Genomic DNA, 19,441 nt, shown 5'->3' on the forward strand with positions numbered 1-19,441 from the left:
TGTTGGAAGTGGCAGGAAAAATCTTTGGAGATCAGGACACAGCCATGCCTCTCATTGAGCAGTTAGTTTTTGAGCAGTGTACTAAAGAATGTAGAACAGTTATAACGCCCTGGAAGTCCAAAGGACTGCAGGCATGGATGAAGGCTTGCAGGGAAGTTGGCGGTCCTTTGCCAAATGCAGGATTGGCTGCTGCAGTATTGGCGGCCCAAAAAAGAGGCCCCCTAAAATGCTTTCAGTGTGGTAAGGAAGGACACATTAAAAAACATTGCCCTACTGACACCGCGAGTCAAACTGGGATAGGGACCAAAAGGACCCCGGGAGTTTGCCCTCGGTGTGGTAAGGGTAGACATTGGGCCAACGAATGCAGATCTGTGAAAGATAGCAAGGGGCGCCCCCTAGAGCAAAATGACCAGGAGCCAAAAAACGGGAAGCGGGGCCCTCGTCCCCAGGGTCCGCAAATGTATGGGGCAATCCAGGAGGACGGCCTCCGCCCACTAGGGAGGCCACTCCCAAAAGGGCCACTGCGGGATCCGCAGGGGTGGACCTCAGTGCCACCACCAGAGCAGTACTAACGCCACAGCAGGGATGCCAGCCCATCCCTACGGATTTTTATGGTCCCCTTCCAGAAGGCACCGTGGGCTTGCTGCTTGGTAGGTCCTCCACCACCTTAAAAGGCTTAATTGTGCACCCAGGAGTCATTGATCAGGATTTTACAGGACAAGTAAAGGCAATGTGCTCCTCCCCACGAGGAATATATGCCATCTCACCTGGAGACCGTATCGCGCAGCTCTTGGTGTTGCCTAGCAAGCATGCACTGTTCCCAAGTACTAAAGTTAGTAGAGAAAAAATGAGCTTTGGATCATCAGGAGAAGCTGGGGCCTTTTTCTCAGTGCAGTTAGATCAACGCCCAACTTTGACATTGGACATTGAAGGGAAAACCTTTGAAGGTATATTAGACACAGGGGCAGACAAAAGCATTAAATCCACCAAATGGTGGCCTTCCTGCTGGCCGGTAACACAATCTTCACAGTCTCTACAAGGACTCGGGTATGCATCCATGCCTATGATAAGCACCAGACGGTTGCACTGGAAAGCTGAGGAAGGACAATCAGGCCAGTTCCAACCATATGTCCTCCCCTTACCTGTAAATTTGTGGGGAAGGGACATGTTGACAGACCTAGGATTAGTACTAACCAATGATTACTCACCTATAAGTCAAGAACTTATGAAAAAAATGGGATATGTACCGGGAAAGGGAGTTGGGAAACACCTACAGGGTCGTCCTGAACCAATAGAGGTAGCAGTGAAGAAAGATCGCACAGGTCTGGGTTTTTCCTAGGGGCCACTGTGGAGCCGCTACCCATTCCGTGGCTCTCAGCAGAGCCAGTTTGGGTACCACAGTGGCCGCTCCCAGTAGAAAAATTAATTGCGGCACAAAGGCTAGTTAAGGAACAGCTAGAACTAGGACATTTAGAACCATCCGTGTCCCCGTGGAACACACCCATATTTGTTATTAAGAAAAAATCAGGGAAGTGGAGATTGTTGCATGATTTAAGAGCCATCAACGCCCAAATGTCACTCATGGGCCCTGTGCAGAAAGGCCTCCCATTGCTATCTGCAATACCTAAAGGCTGGACCGTCATTATAATAGACATTAAGGATTGTTTTTTCTCCATCCCTTTGCATAAGAAAGATCAGGAAAGATTTGCCTTTACCCTACCCTCCATTAATCATGAAGAACCTGACAAATGCTTTCAGTGGCGAGTTTTGCTACAGTGAATGGCCAATAGTCCTACTATGTGCCAGTTATTTGTGGACCACGCCCTAGCACCTGTCAGAGAAAAATTTGGTCAGTTAAAAATCTACCATTACATGGATGACATATTAATAACTGGAGAAGAGGAGCCAGATGTGCAGCAAGGTAGTTAAGGAATTAGAATCCCATCAGTTAGCCATAGCACCAAATAAGGTCCAACAATCTTCAATTGGACAGTTTTTAAGAGTCACAATAAGCCCATGTCACATAACGCCTCAAAAATTGACTATATGGAAGGATCAGTTAAAGACATTAAATGATTTTCAAAAGTTGCTAGGAGATATCAATTGGCTCCGCCCATATTTAAAGGTATACACTGCTGACCTTAAGCCATTGTTCAATATCTTGGAAGGAGAAAGCCATATTACTTCTCCTCGAGAAATCACTCCTCAAGCCCAGAAAGTATTAGAACAGGTTGAAAAGGCCATTTCTGAAGCGCAGTTAGATAGAATAGACATAAAATCTCCTTTTCAGCTGTGCATTCTAAAAACTGCCTGCGCGCCTACTGCGGTCTTGTGGCAGACTGGGCCTTTGTTGTGGATCCATGCCCACTCCTCACCTTCCAAAACTATTGAACACTACCCTTCTATGGTAGCCACAATGGCCCTAAGGGGTGTTAAGACAGCTATTATGCATTTTGGAAGAGAGCCTAACAGCGTCATTGTCCCATATACTAGTGAGCAAGTTTCTACACTGTGCGCCACTACAGATGAGTGGGGAATTTTTAAATGCAGTTTTAATGGACTAATAGACAACCATTATCCTAAACATTCCTTGTTGCAATTTGTGACTGTTCATCCAGTAATTTTTCCCCGTGTCACTGTTAACAACCCCATTAAGGAAGCTTTAGACATTTATACAGATGGCTCTAAAACAGGCAAAGGATGTTATGTAATAAACGATTGACTACATTACAATTTTTAGCTGATGCACCCCAATTAGTAGAATGTTTGGTGGTCTTAGAAGTTTTTAAGAAATTCACGGAGTCAATTAACATCATATCTGACTCCCATTACGTAGTCAACGTGGTGTCTAAGCTGGAAATTGCTGGCTACATTAAGCAATCCAGCAAGGTAGCAGACATCTTGTCTCAAATTAGAAAATGTATTTTGCAACGAAAACACCCATTTTATATTCAGCATATACGTGCTCATAGCTTGCTTCCGGGTTTTGGCACCACTTGTCGCGTGCTCAGTCTCGCCAGCAAGAAGGACGCGCCACAACAGGATTCTTCCACAGGCGTTTAATGCGGGTTCGATTTGCAGATGCGGAAAAAGACCCCGAAGCCCCAAACTACTGCTGCTTATATGCGCTGTATGGGGACGTGCTGTGCATTGATTGGTGCGTTCGCCAGAACCCTTATTAGCATACTCCAGGGTGGAGTTATGACTACGTCATCTAAGCAGTGCGCATGCTCTAAGTGGTTGTTTACCACTTAACTGGGCCACCGCCCTGACTGCCCGGCGCCATCTTGTAATGGCGGCGAGAGCTGACAACTTATGGGGGGTGTTTACATTTGCTGCAATAATGTGCTGTGGAGGAGTGTTGTTGCTATGGTTGCTCTGCAAACTTAAAGCTCAGCAAAGGCGTGACAAGGTCATCATTGCGCAGGCGCTCTTAGCGATTGAGCGCGGTAGTTCCCATGATCTTTGGCTTTCTTTGTTAAAAGAAAACTAACCCCCATAAGTTGTCAGCTCTCGCACCCCAAGGGGAAGACCCCATTGCACTGGGAAGAGTGACAGAAATTGGATCTTGGCCAGCCCTTGCACCATGCGGAGCTCTGCTCATTGCACGCATCAGGGTGACCAGATTTGGGTTCTTATATCCATCTTGATCTCCTGGGGCTGCTGGAGGCTCCGGGGTGTATCGATGGATTAGGCCTAAAATAAATAAGAAAGGAGATGTGGGAAGCCGCAACTCTCGCCGCCATTACAAGATGGCGCCAAGCAGTCACGGCGGTGGCCCAGTTAAGTGGTAAACAACCACTTAGAGCATGCGCACTGCTTAGATGACGTAGTCATAACTCCACCCTGGAGTATGCTAATAAGGGTTCTGGCGAACGCACCAATCAATGCACAGCACGTCCCCATACAGCGCATATAAGCAGCAGTAGTTTGGGGCTTCGGGGTCTTTTTCCGCATCTGCAAATCGAACCCGCATTAAACGCCTGTGGAAGAATCCTGTTGTGGCGCGTCCTTCTTGCTGGCGAGACTGAGCGCGCGACACTTATAGTAACTGTCACAAACCAGGTTCTTAGTAAATGTTAATGAAATATCAATTCAACTGCAGTCAAACAACCACAAATATTAAGGGGCAGAATTTATTGTCTTTAGAAGTCCAGTCTGAATATTTATACATGATAATATGGTAAACGTATTCTATCTTACAAAAGACAATGATCATCTCCACAATTTAAAAGAAATATACCTTGCTAATTCTGAAGTGAAACAATATCTTTACTACCTACTTTTGTAATATATTCATTATACATTATTTTGAAGTTAAATAGAGTTTCTGTCTCCAGTAGCCTAATATTCCGTGACTAATCAGATTATTCTTAACAGTACAACACTAATATTTTTCCTGAAAAATAATTCTTTGCTGGCCAGGCAAAATTCTTAACTAGCTCATAAATGAATAAAATTAATAAATTAATGAAAATTAATAAATTAATGAGAAGCTTTAAATCTATTTGATTTAGCATAGTGGACCATTTTTTGAGAAATATAATTATTGAAAGCTGTCATTATTTGTCTTTATTCGATGTTTAAATAATTACAATTTTGTCTTGTAAAATTTCATTAAATTTTAAATGTGATTAAACTGTCTAATGTCTAACCAAAAGAATGTCTATAGATAACCAAGTAATTATGAAAAGGCTGAAGGTGGTTGTCTAGGAATTCTGAAATATGGCACAATTTCTAAGTGGCATATAAGCAAAGAATACTGAAATTCAATGTTAATTATAGCTGATATTGGATTTTAAATTTTGGAAATATCTTAGCTCTCTTCAAAGTTTATACCATACACATCCACACATTAAATCATGAATCAAATGTGATTTACTTTACTAATATTTTTTTTAAGCACAAAAGTTCCTATAAAACTTAAATAAATACTGAAAATACAAGAATTCTAAAAGTTTGAGGTAAATGTCAATTATCCTTCAATTCCATTTTCTATAAACTCTTTGAAGTCTTCTTACATGTGAACTATTAGTTTATTAAGAGAGATAATCACATATTTTCTGCTTTGAAGTTGTTGATTCATTGTATCGTCTTGACTCATGAAAAAATATATAAAACAAGAATAGGACAGGTATAAATTTTCTGTTTTTGTTTAGTTCTAGCTAGCTTTCTAGGAATAATAATCATAAAACATTTTAATAGGTCTTTCAGATTTAAGTGAGCTAATAATATTATAGTTATAAAAATAACTACTTTATAAAAGAAATATTTTCTCTTATTTTAAGGTGATTATGAAAACACCTTATTTATTTTTCCCTGTAAACTTTTTATAAAAATCCACATTTCTGATGTCTAGCAAGTATACCCATGTGCCTAATCATATTAATCTAGCTTCCTGTAACCAGAAAATCACTTAGCTTTATTTACATATGATTCATTTGTGGAAGAAAATTAATCTTCATGAATCTTTGTAAACAATTATATTCAAAGATATTAAAGTATGTTAGAAATGCTATGTTCAAGTATTCCTTATTTAGCTTCACTGATTGCATTTCTAATTAATAATGATCAATTTACTTAATTACCACAAAGCTGAAATATTTATAAAAGCATAAGTGAACTGAAATATCACATAAAGGGCATGCTCATTAGTCTTTAATGATAAAAAATGCAAGTACTATAAAAAGACATGATTTATGTACTCCTGATTATCTAAGACCATGTATATTAAGAATGTTTGGGAGATGAGTAATGTGAAAAAGCAAAATCATCTTTTTAATAATCAAAATTGACATTGACCACAGAGTATATGCTTCTAGCCATTTGTTTAGAAAAAAGATCGAAGTAGAAAATATCATAGGAGAGAAAGAATCCTAACTAGCAAAATGAGTAAACCACTCAGGAGACAAGCTATTGCAAGCCATTTTCCAGTTTTTAGCTATGGTTGATTGCTTAGACAACTTCTCAGCTGGAGACAATTGTGTTTCCCCATGTTACAATTGACAATATTTAAGAACAGTCTGGGTTGTTACACCTTGACAGGGAAGGGCTATGAGTCAGAAATGCTGCTAAACAGTTCATAATGTATAGAAAATCCCAGCACCCATGCAAAATTATCCCATTCAAAATATTAGCAGAGAAATGATTGTGAAATACAATTTATACTTAGTTCCAATGAAATCTAAGGAAAAAATGAATTAGAACAAGCCCACCCTTATTTCCTTATCATTATTCTCTGAGCATGCAAATAATATAATGACAATAGTATAATGAGCTGCCAGCTACAGGTCTTTAATTGTCCAAGATCAAAACTCGAATCTCATTGCTATTGACTTAATTCTGACTTACAGTAACTCTAGAGGATGGAATAGAAGTGGATTTCGAAGACTGTGAGCTTATGGGAGTAGAAGGCCTCATTCCTTTCCTGTGGAGCAGCTGGCAGTTTCAAATTGTCACCCATGATTAGCAGTCCACCATATAACCCATGACATGATCAAAGCTCCATAACTGCCCGGGAAATGCAAATCATACAACACAGCAAAGCACATCTTTAATAATCAGCCAACCAAACATGGTTGGAAGATCAGGCTAACTGCTTGCAGACATACATATGGCAGCCAACTAAAAAGGATGGGAAAAAGGGGTAAAAAAGGACATGGGTAGTGGGGGTGGGGTACTAACCCACTCAAGAGTAGGGTATCATTTATATCTCCTCAGGAGAGGGTGGGACCAGACCTCAACGTGATGCTCCAAGACGTGAATGCAGCATACCAAAAATGAAGCAGCAAACTAATAGAGTGGTCTGCCAGTCCAGTCCCAATCCCAGCTACATGGATCTCCTCCCCAGAAGAATGCATTATAGAGGGCAGCACTGAAGTTACAGGTGTGGGAGAGAGGCGCATCTGCTCAGAGCACACAGGAGAAAACTCAGAGGGCACGGGAGAGGGAGAGAGAGTGAAGCACATCCTGACCCACTAAGCCCCGAGGATGATATTCCTACTCAGAGCAGCCAATGCACAGAGAGGACCATAGGGCTAGCCCCACCATGAGACTTGACGTCCCTCACTGACCCATAGTGCTTTTGGGACAACAGTGGAGACCCAGTGTGGGGGCAGGGCAAAACACAAAGGGCATGCAAAAGAGCAGCAAAGGAAAAAAAAGGAATGAAGTCCCTGAGGAATCCCCAAAATAGACTTGGAGGCATGACCTGGCACCTCTTCAGACTCAACCGAGGGAATACTCATAAAGGTCAACAGACAGACCTGAAACTATTTATAGGCTTTTCTGATTGTTTTTGCATTCCTAATCTAGATAAGATACATGGGGTAAACACTCCTGAGGAGAAAATAATGGGATTGATGAATCTTGGGGGTGGTGGTGGGGGTGGTCACTGGTGAAGGGAAAGCAGGGGGAAAGGAATCCAATAAACCCTGGCACAAGAGAACAAGTGATCTAAAATCAACGGTGAGGAGGGGAGAGGATGCCTGGTGGACTTGATAAAGTTCAGTGTAGCCAAGACTTGACCAATTGCAATGTAGCAATTCATGAAAGCCAAATGAAGGTCAAACATGATAGTGGGACAAGAGGAAAGTAAAAGGAAATAGAGGAAAGAACTAGGAGGCAAAAGACATTTATAGAAGTATAAATGTAAGCACGCACATATGTAAATATGTATATATAATGATATATATTTATATAATGATAGGGAAACAGATCTATGTATATATATTTGTATGTTAAGTATTAAGGCAGCAGATAGACATTGGGCCTTTACTCAAGTATTCCTTCAATGCAAGAATACTCTCTTCTAATAACTTAGCATTCTGTGATGCTCACCTTGCCAACACAATCACTGAAGACAAAATGGGTGCATAAGCAAATGTAATGAAGAAAGCTGATGGTGCCTGGCTATCAAAAGATATAGCATCTGGGTCTTTATCTTTGAAGATAAACAAGCGGCCATCTAGCTGAGAAGCAACAAAACCCACATGGAAGAAGCACACCAGCCTGTGTGATCATGAGGTGTCGATGGAATCAAGTATCAGAGATCAAAGACCCAGAACAAACAATCATATCAAGGGGGAGAGCAGAGTGGAAACCCAAAGCCAATCTGTAGACAATTGGACATCCCCTCACATAAGGGTCACAAGGAAAGAGACAAGCCAGTCAGGGTGCAGTATAGAACCAATGAAACATTCAAGTTGCCTCTAGTTCTTTAATGCTTTTCCCCCCACCAAATATCAGGACCCCAATTCTACCTTACAAATCTGGCTATACCAGAGCATGTACACTGATACAGATAAGAGCTTGCAACACAAGGAATCCAGGACAGATAAGCCCCTCGGGGCCAATACTAAATGTATCGACACCAGGAGAGTACGGGGAAGATGGGGATAGAAAGGGAGAACTGATCACAATGATTGATGTATTATTACTCACCCCAGGGGGGAATGAACAACAGAAAAGTTGGTGAAGGTAGAAACAAACACCAGAACAACAGAATAGAAAGTGGGTGAAGTGGTGGGTGTAAGATATGAATATATATGAAAAATAAGGAGGTAATACAAAGGGTTAAACTAAAAAATTTCAAAAATGACATGTCCAAATGTGCTTGGCACACTGGATGTATGTATGAATTGTGAAAAGATCTGTAAGAGCCTCCAATAAAATGATTTTTTAAAAGTAGTGTTAGGATGGCATAGGACTGTACAGCACTTCATTCTTCTACATATAAGTCACAAGAATTCAATAGCACCTAACAGCAGCAAGAGCTATAGTTATATTAATATGTTAGATTATAGGGCACTGTACCAGATTCTTAGACATATTAAATAAGATATAACAGAGTACCTAGGACATTACCAAAAAAGCAAAAGAAAACAATAAAACATATCAATTTACCAGTACATATATCTGACCCTGGTTAGATAGCTGTTGCTGATGTTTTATTGTCATATAATAAAATATATCATCAACATACATAGTTTAATCTTTCAGACGTTACCAAAGTTCCTAAAAATTCAGAAATCTTTTCACAGTATGTGACACAAAATAAGGAGGTTCTCTGGTGTAGCATGGAGGAGCATTAGTGGTACAGTGGTTCCACACAGAGCGAACCTCTCATACTTAAAAGTCAACAGTTTGAAACCACTAGTTGCCCAATGGGAGACAGGCTAGGCTTTCTGTGCCATAAAAAGTTATAGTTTCAGAAATGCACAGGGGCAGTTCTGACCATGTCCTAGAAGGTCACAGAAGTGGGAATGGACTCACTGGCAGTCAACTTGATGTTTTCCTACATAGTGCAGATAGGAAAGCAGATATAATGAATTGGAGATGAGTTCAAATCCTGATTTCAAAGTCAACTAAATTTATGAAAATGTTCAATTTCTTAAACTCTCTGCCCCTTGGGTTTCTCGTTTATTAAATAAGTTCAACTTCAATGAGATAGTTTAGGATAACAAATAACATAATAAACATAATATATATTAACCAATCCTACCTGCCACTGTTCCAATAGAAAATACTGCTATCATAAAAAAGACTAATATTTCTGGAATTTTTCAAATTAATGACTAAGACAACAGTTATAAAATTTGAGAGTTGAGGATTTTCACTTAAGTATTCTACAATTAAAATTCTAATATATGAAAAAAACTAATAGGTAGTCCAGTATGTTTCAATCAAAACAATTAATGTTCTTGAAACCATTTAAATGACTTACTTGGACAATCACACTGGACAATATTTACTATTAACGGCTTACAAAGACAAATTCATTTCTCATTTCATACTAAATAACTGAATGGGTGGTTACCTGAGAATAGTACGTCTGGCCATCTGAACCACAAAGGGGGTTGGTGTAATCCACAGGGCACTGTTGGCAAGTGGATGACATGGGACTCCTCCATTGCTTATGACCTCCTCCAGTGTCTCTCATACTATTAAAAATAAAAGAACCATTACTTAGTCAATTGATTTTAAAAACCTTGATCTTTGAACAATAATTTTTAAATTTATTTTAACATTTTAAGATAAATTTAACACAGTAAAATATGTTTATTTTCTGTGTACTAATACAACCAGTGTTCTTCCTTATAAACTTTTAGCTCATATCTGAATAAAAGTATATTTCATTAAAATTTCCTGCTAGTTATATATAAGCGATTAATATTTGGTATCAGGTGTATTAAAATGTATATATTGATGTCTATCTCTCCCAATAGATTGAGAGACAGAGAAAGAGACAGAGAGAGAGTTGCTAACCGCTAAGGAACCCTTATGGTATAGTGGATCATGCATCGGGATGCTAAGATCAGAAGTTCAGAACTACCAATTGCTCCACAGAAAAAAGATGAGACTTTCTATACCCATAAAGATTTCCAATCTCAGAAACCTAAAGGGGCAGATCTACTCTGCCCTAAAGGGGCTCCGTGAGTTGAAAGCAATTTGATGGTAGTTAGATGGTAGTTAGATTTGGTTATATCTGTCACTGTGTGTGTGTGGGGGGGTTATATCTGTCACTGTGTGTGTGTGTCACTTTCTAAAGCATGGCACCAGAAGCAACAGTTAAACAGCAATAAAGAATTTATATAGCTGGCATTTATTTAAGATTGCCCTTAGTATTCCCCTAAGAATAATATCAGAAAAGTAATACACCTCATTCATTACTTGTACTCATTGTGTTTCAAAACCAGAGCAGAAAACAGCAATACAGAAGGACAATTTCCTTTCATTTGCCAGTTTTTACATAGCCAGATTGGAGCTTTAGGAATAGAAAGCATCCCTTTTATTATGTAGACTTTACTGAAAACAGATTTCATAGGCTTTGAGCCAGAATTACTTGGAAAAAAATAATCTGTTCAGTTACTTGCATTCAACTTCAGTTGAAGTATTTGTTTTCCCACTTTGATTGAAATCCTCTTTTGTTTCTTTCTTATTTCCTGCCTATTAACATGATCAATGTAAACCAAGACAAATAGGAAATTTAAAGCAGAAGCAAATAAACAAGTTATCTATAGAAAGCACTTAGAAGCCCTCCAATAAATCACCACTCATTTTTCACTACAATTGTGCTACAGTGTTTTGTTCTGTTGTACATAAGGTTGGTATAAATTGGAAATGACTAAATAGTCCTTAACAACAACATAGAGAAAATGTGATATATGGAATTATGATAAAATATATTTTTTGCTCAAAACAAGGAAAGAAACAAAACCACACTGCCATCTAGTCCATTCTGACTCACAGGAACTGTGGTAGGTTTTTGTGCCAACATGGCACTTGTAGGAAGATAGGGTGGACTTTAGCCTGTCAACCATGGCACAGCATGATGATGTCCTTTGGAGCGCAGCCAAGATAAATGGCTCTCTGGAGGCCAGTCTCTATCTCGCTCTCTGCCTTCCCCTTCCTGTTCAAGAGTCACGCTGAGACCCGCAGGAGCCCTCTGATGCAGCCACTGCCATTGGACCACACAATTCTGCACCCACCAGTCTGTGATCTTCCTGCATTCTGCAACATTGCATGTGGCTGAGTGAGTCTTAAGAGGGACTCGTGGACTAGTGTCAGACTTAGGGAGTTGATCTGGACTGGGCTGGGCTGTTTTATTGATGCATGATTACCTCTTGATATAAAGCTCTTTCTTTTACATATATGACTGTCTCTGGGTTTCTTTCTCTAGTCAACTCAGCCTAACACAGCAACGCTCAAAACATTTTTTCTTATTTTGCACTTTAGTTCTTCCTATAAACAATTCAAACTAATAGAAAAGAAGTATCCCCAAAAGAATAATGAAGACCATGCTAACAAAATACTAATTAGAAGGAAAATAATTTAAAATGATGTGTTTCCATGTTGATTAAATTTGAGTTTAGAAGGCTTTTCATTGTTTCTATTATCTTTCTTTGGTTTTCTCTTCTTCATAACAATGCTTTCTTGAATTTCAGAGTAGTTCCAAACATCTTTTCTTAATTTCAGTTTTATAATAGCTGCCAAAAGACCACTTTATAAGACTGTTTGGCTTTGGAGAGAATAAGCATGCTGTTGTTGCTGATTAAATAATTGGCATGATGTCCTAATGGAAATTCAAACAATGCCTTAAAAACCTGGAACATTATGCTACACCACTTCATGACATCTAAAGTAAAGAAATACCGCAGAAAGAAATAAACATTTTTTAGATTGTACTCCACTGTCTCCACCTATTCTATCATCAAAGAAAGCCATAAATTTAATAAAGATAAATTGCTTTTAAGATATATTAGGGAATTATTATGAAGTGTTGGCTTCTAATCAATAAAATGTATTTTATCTGTAAAATAACATAGGATATTATATATAAAGATGCACACACACACACACACACACACACACCTGGGGATATCACCAACACCCCCCAAAAAAAACACTGGAATTGTTCTGGGTGAAGGGGAGTTTTCATTGTATGCACTTTTCCCCATTAGGCGAGCATTCAGCAACTTGCTCTGAGTTAGTGCACCCAGTGGCGTCACCTGGGAAGGTTCTCTCTGGTCACAGTGAATTTTTTTTTGTAAAAGCACTTTTGCTCAAACCTCATTTTTTGTGATGGCTGATTTAAGAGAACAGCATACTTAAGTGAAATTTTCTTTACTGCTCAAGAACAATGCCGCAGAAACTGTTATGATGCTGAACACAGCTTACAAGGACAGTGCTATGGGAAAACTCAAGTGTATGAATGGTTTTCTCATTTCAAAAACGGTGAAATAATTGATGACAAACTTCATTCTGAACGTTCCTCAACTCCCCAAATGGACAAAAGTGTCAACTCATAGTGAAATTGGAGTTCATTCCACCAGGCCAGATTGTTAATCAAGCTTTCTATTTAGAGGTTTTGAAAAGATTACGTGACAGTGTGCAACAAAATAGGCCTGATTGGTGGCAGGTGGGGAACTGGTTTATCCATCACGACAATGCACCCTCTAACACAGCCAACTATGTGCGCCAGTTATTAGCAAATAATAGTATGCCTCTCTTGCCCCAAGAACTTTACTCACCTGACCTCATTCTATGCAACTTCTTTTTGATTCTGCAAATGATGATGTAGAAAAGGTGAATAAATAAAAGGGAGGTGCTTGAAGGTATTAAGTATAATGGAGAGTACTCTGAAGGTGATCAGGTTATTTTGTAAAAATTTAAACACATAGATTTGAAAAAAATTCTGTTTTAGGGGAGTATACCCCCTTGTGTGAGTGTGTGTGTGTGGAGAGAGAGAGAGAGAGAGAGAGAGAGAGAGAGAGAAAGAGAGAGAGAGAGGTGCATGTGGAATTAAGAGATAATAGAATTTGTCCTCTAACTTTTTGAAGTTCCCCAAGTCTGTGTGGGCTTTGTGTGTGTGTGTGTGTGTGTGTGTGTGTGTGTGTGGTGGGGGGAGGTGTTGAGGAGGAAGATAGGGGTTTTTCATAAAATATGGAAAATTTTAAAAAATACAAAATAAAACAGATATAAACCAAAATTGAAAAGGTAGTAGAAAATATTAAAAACTAGACAACATTTAAATGAATCATAGGAAGATTGTTGCTAGGGTGATAAATTTTAACCTAACTATATCTTCAACGCCCACATTATTTTTTTTAATAAATCATTTTATTGGGACTCATACAACTCTTATCACAATCCATACATCAATTGAGTAAATCACCCTTATACATTCGTTGCCTTCATCATTCTCAAAATTCACCTTCCACTTGGGATCCTGTAATTAGCTCATTTTCCTTTTTTCCCTCCCCCTCCCTCTGCACTCCGCCTCCCTCATGAACCCTTAATCATTTATAAATTATTATTTTATCTTATCTTACACTGACCAGCGTCTCCCCTCACGCACTTTCCTGTTGCCCATCTCCTAGAGAGGAGGTTACATGTAGATCCCCGCGATCGGCTTCCCCTTTCTACAACCCCTTCCCTCCCGGTGTCGCAACTCTCACTGCTGGTCCAGAGGGGTTCATCTGTCCTGGATTCCCTGTGTTTCCAGATCCCTACTGCACCGCTGTGCATCCTCTGGTCTAACCAGGTCCGCAAGGTAGAATTGGGATCATGATAATTTTTGTGGGGGGAGGTTTGGGGGGAAGGAAGCATTCAAAAACTAGAGGAAGGTTTTGAGTTTCATTGTTGAAACCCTGAGTGACTCATCTCCTCCCCACTGATTGACTCATCTCCTCCCCACTACCCCTCTGCAAGGGATGTTCAGCTGTCTACAGATGGGCATTGGGTCCCCATAACGCACTCCCCTCATTCACAGTGATGTGATTTCCCCCCCCACCCCGCCTTTGTTGTTTGAAACCTGGTCTCCTCGACCCTTCATGATCACACATGTTGGTGTGCTGCTTCCATGTGGGCTTTGTTGCTTCTGGGCTAGATGGCCGCTTGTTTACTTTCAAGCCTTTAAGTCCCCAGACGCTATATCTCTCAATAGCCGGGCACCATCAGTCTTCTTCACCACACTTACTTATGCACACACTTGTCTTCAGATTTTATGTGAGGAAGGTGATCACACAATGATGGTTTTTGTTCTTTGCTGTCTGCTACCTGGTTCGTTCAACACCTTGTGATCACACAGGCCGGTGTGCTTCTCCTCTGTGGGCTTTGGTGCTTCTGAGCTTGATGGCTGCTTGTTTGCCTTCAAGTCTTTAAGACCCCAGGTGCTATATCTTTTTGATAGCTGCAATGCTCACATTCTAATGGATTCTGCATCATATTAAAGCTATACACAACTCTAGTCAAGGTCAGCGGGAATTCACAAGGTGTCACCCACATGGACTCCCATCACCTTTCCTTTCTTTCTTTTTAAAAACTGAATCCAATTTTAAATGAGTCAAAGGGGAGATAAAATGATATTGCATTTTGACATAAAGATGTCTGCCAAATCAACTTACCAATGCTCTGTCTGACAACAGGACTAGTCACCGTCCTCAATTATAAATAGAAGAAGTTCACCAGGCTTAAACCAGGTGTGACCCTGCAAAGGGATTTTTGTCTTTCCACTGTCATGTATAGCCTTCTGCAAACCAGGTGTTCATAATTTAGGCTTCGATATTATTTCCTCCTTATATTTTGATTATTTATAATATAATCCTCAGATGTTATTCTTTCTGATAGTTGGGCAGCATCTAGTTTCTTCAACACACTTTCCTATAGCACCCATATCTTTAGTGATATCTTCATGAGGGCAAATAACAAGTAAGTCTATATCATAAGAATTACCGTATATACTCGTGTATAAGCCGAGTTTAAAACTAGGGTTCGGCTTATATACGGGTCAGTGGTACCCCAGCGAGGTCTAACATCTCACTGCCCCCCCCCCCCCAAGGTAACAGGACGAGCGCCCATTATCTCATGAGTGACTTCCATTTCTTGGCTGTTCATTCAAAGCCCCGCTGACACTGCAGGGCTTTGAATGTTTGTTTACTCACATCTAGCCAATCAGAGTCGTCCTATGACGTGTATCTTTGAATAAGCCTTTTAAAGACCGTGTGCGAATGATATGGCATGATTGGATGTCATCTGATCAAGCCCGACTATAAAAGGAGGAAATCTCATGAAGCCTAACATAGAGTTAATAGCAAAGTGGGTTCGAGATGCATGGGAAGACATTCCAGAAAACATGGTGTGGCGTGCCTTCCAGAAATGTTGTATTAGTAATGCTATGGATGGCAGTGAAGACTGCGCTTTGAGTGAAAATGACAGCAGTGATGGTGATGATGGCGATCTCAGTGCGGACACCGTCTATGATGACCTCACACCAGCTGAAGCTCTGCACTGGGATACGGATGATGATGAGGAATCCAGTTTTGAAGGATTTTAACTGTTTCCATTTTAGCTTTGTTGCTGATTGAGCTCAGGGAATAGTACTCTTAAGGTAACATTGTTGATACCTTATTGTTTTGGTTGAACCTATTTTCCACTTACTGTGCTGGTTTACTAATGTTAAATGACTGTTGTCCTTCTATTGATGTTTTTAATTTAAAATAAATATTTAAATACTTTACCCCGCTGATGTCTCAATTTTTAGTAATTTTATTTTAATTTGTTTTGATTATTAAAACTCACCAAAAGTTTCTGCATTTTCCACTCTAGACTTATATTATACACGAGTCAATCAGTTTTTCTGGTTTCCCAGGTAATATTTAGGTACTTCGGCTTATACTTGGGTCGGTTTATATTCGAGTATATACGGTAACTGTTCTTAGATTGGGGCTGGAATTAAGCACACACAGAAAATCCATCCATGCATCTATGATTTATGTAGTCTCTGGTTCACCTTAGAGACGTCATGGTAATTTTATGTTAGTAATGCCCTTGGGCCATCACTTCCACTGCCACCAAGACAATTTTGGCATCAAGACAATTCTGGCATGTAGAAATACTGTAGGGCAAGGCAGAATGGTTCCTACGGGTCGCAACACATGAATACTTGCACAGATTAAACTCTTAATGACTGGACTCTATTTACACCAATAATGGGGGTTGGTGATAGAGCAAGTCTATTCATTCACAATAGCAAAGTCACACCTTTCAAGTCAAGGCATTTCATAAGTAAGCAAGAAGAGGATTAAATACTGTAAGTATATGGGAGTTCCAGGTCACCATTCATCTAGCATCATGAAGGCAAGTGATTTGAACCAAAGTCCAATGTTCGCTAGTTCTATGCCTGGGACTTGCTTCTAACCACTAGAGAGTTTCAACCTTAAGTCCAATGGCCACAGATGGGTTTGCATTAAAGCCCATTTCACTTAGTGGGGTTTCCACATTGAGTCCTTTGGTGGAACCTATGAATGATGCATGCCTTCCTTGAAAGAATAGTGTCTAAAGTCCCAGTAGGCTACAGCACACTGATTGGGTCAACAAAGACTGCATAGAAATTAGGCCCAAAGCCTCCAATTAGAAAACTATTGTGAGGCTTATCCTACTTTTGGGCTCCACATACGTATTGCTCTCTACCTTTTCATACCAAAAAAGAAGTTATTGCCTCTGTGAGACATACAGTCCCCTCCCCTCATCTTATCTTGAATTTCCAGTAAGGTTATACGATCATTTTGGTAGGAGTGTTTGCTGGATCAGGGTGAATTTACCACAATTTTCCATGGCAGTAACTGAATATTCTCCTCTCTCTCCTCACATCTTGAAAAACTGACCCCAGTTGAGGTTGAGGTTTCCTCTATCGAAGTGGTTTATAAATGTACATTTAGAGGGGGTGATATATGTTTCATGAACACTAGACTCTCTGGCCAAAGTTTAATCCATTACACCACCAGGGCTCAGAGCATTTAGATGTTTCCATCGCTTTGATAATATGAACAGCACTGTGAGTAGCATGCCTTCGCATGCATCTATCCATGCTATAGCGCACATTCCTTTAGGGTGTACACCAGGAGAGTGATTGCTTAGTGAATTTCTAATCCTCAATTGGAGGAAACACCATGTCAGTTTCTACAGTGACCATTTCAGTTTCTACAGCGATTGTACCATTTTACAGTCCCACCAGCCATGGGTGATGGTCCATGGCTTTTCACACCTTTATTCATGCCTTTATTTTTATGCCTTTTTCACTTTATATTTATGTTGGTGTGAAGAGGAACCTCATTGTTGTCTTGATTTTCATCTTTCCAATGGCTGTAGATTGCATTTCTTCAGATATTTGTTGGCTACCTGAATTTCTTCTTTGGTGAATTGTCAACAACTACTATAAATTTCTGAGCTCATTCTCTTGTTGAATATGTCATTGCCAAAACTTTTTCCTTGTCTGTGTATTTTCTTGGTGAAATATTGATGTACAAAAGTGTCATTGATGCACCAAAGTGTTATTTTTTTCTTTATTTTATTGAGGGCTCTTACAGATATAATAACAATCCATGAATCAATTATTTCAAGAGAACTTGTACATATGTTGTTTTCATCATTTTCAAAAGATTATGTTTATACTTAAGCCCTTTGATATTAGCTCCTCTTTTTCCCTCCCTCCCCCACCCTTACGAACCCTAGTAAATTATATATATGTATATATATATATATACTCATACCTTACACTGTCTGCTGTATCCCTTCACCCAAATTTCTGTCATTCATCCCCCTCAGGGGTGGGGGGGTTATACACCCATCATTGTTATCAATCTTCACTTTCTCCCCTTCCCCCCACACCCTCCCTACCCCCCATACATCTCACTACTCCACTTACTGTTTCTGAGCGGTTCATCTGTTCTGAAATCCATGTGTCAAAAGCACTTATTTGTACCAATGTACATAATCCAGTTTCACAGGATTTGTGAGGTAAAACTGGGTTCATGGTACTGGGAATGTTGTATATTTCCTTGGTGCCTTCGTGCACCCTGAATGAATCGCCCCTTTTGTGTGATGAAGAATTTAGCAACATCTTCAGTCTGAAATATTCATGCAACCAAGATGCACTGATAATTATTGGTGGTTGAAATGCAAAGTTAGAAACAAGGAAAAAGGGACCATAGATGGCCTGGGTGATAGCAATGAAGCTGAAGATCACATGATAGAATTTTGCAAGACTTGTTCAAAACAAATGCATTTTTCAACAACGCAAACTATGACTGTGCAGGTGGAATTGTTCAGATGGAATACATAGAAATCAAATTGACTACATCTGAGAGAAGAAATAACGGAGAAACTCAATATCAGCAGCTAAAACCAGGCCAAGGGCTGACTATGGAAAGACAATCAATTGCTCAAATTAGGTTCATACTAAAGCTAGCTAAAGAAAATTCTTTAAGTTCATGAGAGTCAAAATACAACCATCAATCTAGCCCACCTGCATTTTAATAACACCTCAAAAACAAATTTGCTGTAAATACCATTAATGACAGAAGACCTCATGAGCTGTGGAGGACATCAAGAATATCATTCATGAAGAAAGCAAAACATCACTAACAATACAGAAAAGAAAGAAAATATTAATATCGATGTCAGAAGAGACTCTGAAACTTACTCTAAATCATAGTGTAGCTACGATAAATTGAAGAAATGATGAAATCAGAGTTGAACAGAGTATTTCAAAGGGAATCTAAAAAAGACAAAATAAATAATATAATGACATGTGCAAAGACCTAGTGTGAGAAACTGAAAAGGAAGAACACACTCAGCAGATATTAAACTGGAAGAATTAAAGCAAAAATCAAGTCTCAGGTTACAATATGATTAGACTCTATGTGCACAATATGTAATGATACAAGAAGGATCAAGCGAAGGTGGAAAGAATACGCAGAGTCACTGTGCCGAAAGAACGACTTGACATTCCACTAGTTCAGCAGGTAGCATACAAGCAAGAACCAAAACACCGAAGGAAGAAATTCAGGTCTGAAAGTATTAGTAAAAAACAAGGCTCCAGGAATTAATGGAATTGAACTTTTTCAACAAGCTGATGAAGCACTGGGAGCACTCATTCATC

The 19,441-nt window shown here is 39.5% G+C and overlaps 1 protein-coding gene across 5 annotated transcripts in view; it reads right to left on the bottom strand.

The window, feature by feature from the left end:
* The window catches only part of SPOCK3 (SPARC (osteonectin), cwcv and kazal like domains proteoglycan 3), a 416,201-nt gene that overhangs the window by 102,309 nt on the left and 294,451 nt on the right, over nucleotides 1–19,441 (bottom strand). For 4 of the 5 annotated variants that reach the window (XM_075528013.1, XM_075528011.1, XM_075528010.1 and 1 more), the window contains one exon: nucleotides 9,818–9,941. The exons of the other annotated variant lie outside the window; for it this stretch is intronic. In XM_075528013.1, coding sequence (XP_075384128.1) covers nucleotides 9,818–9,941 — 124 coding nt within the window. The remainder of the gene's footprint in view (nucleotides 1–9,817; nucleotides 9,942–19,441) is intronic. 5 annotated transcript variants of the gene reach the window in all.

This window comes from Tenrec ecaudatus, chromosome 12 (assembly GCF_050624435.1).
Source record: "Tenrec ecaudatus isolate mTenEca1 chromosome 12, mTenEca1.hap1, whole genome shotgun sequence".
In the NCBI taxonomy this organism is placed as follows: Eukaryota; Metazoa; Chordata; class Mammalia; order Afrosoricida; family Tenrecidae; genus Tenrec; species Tenrec ecaudatus.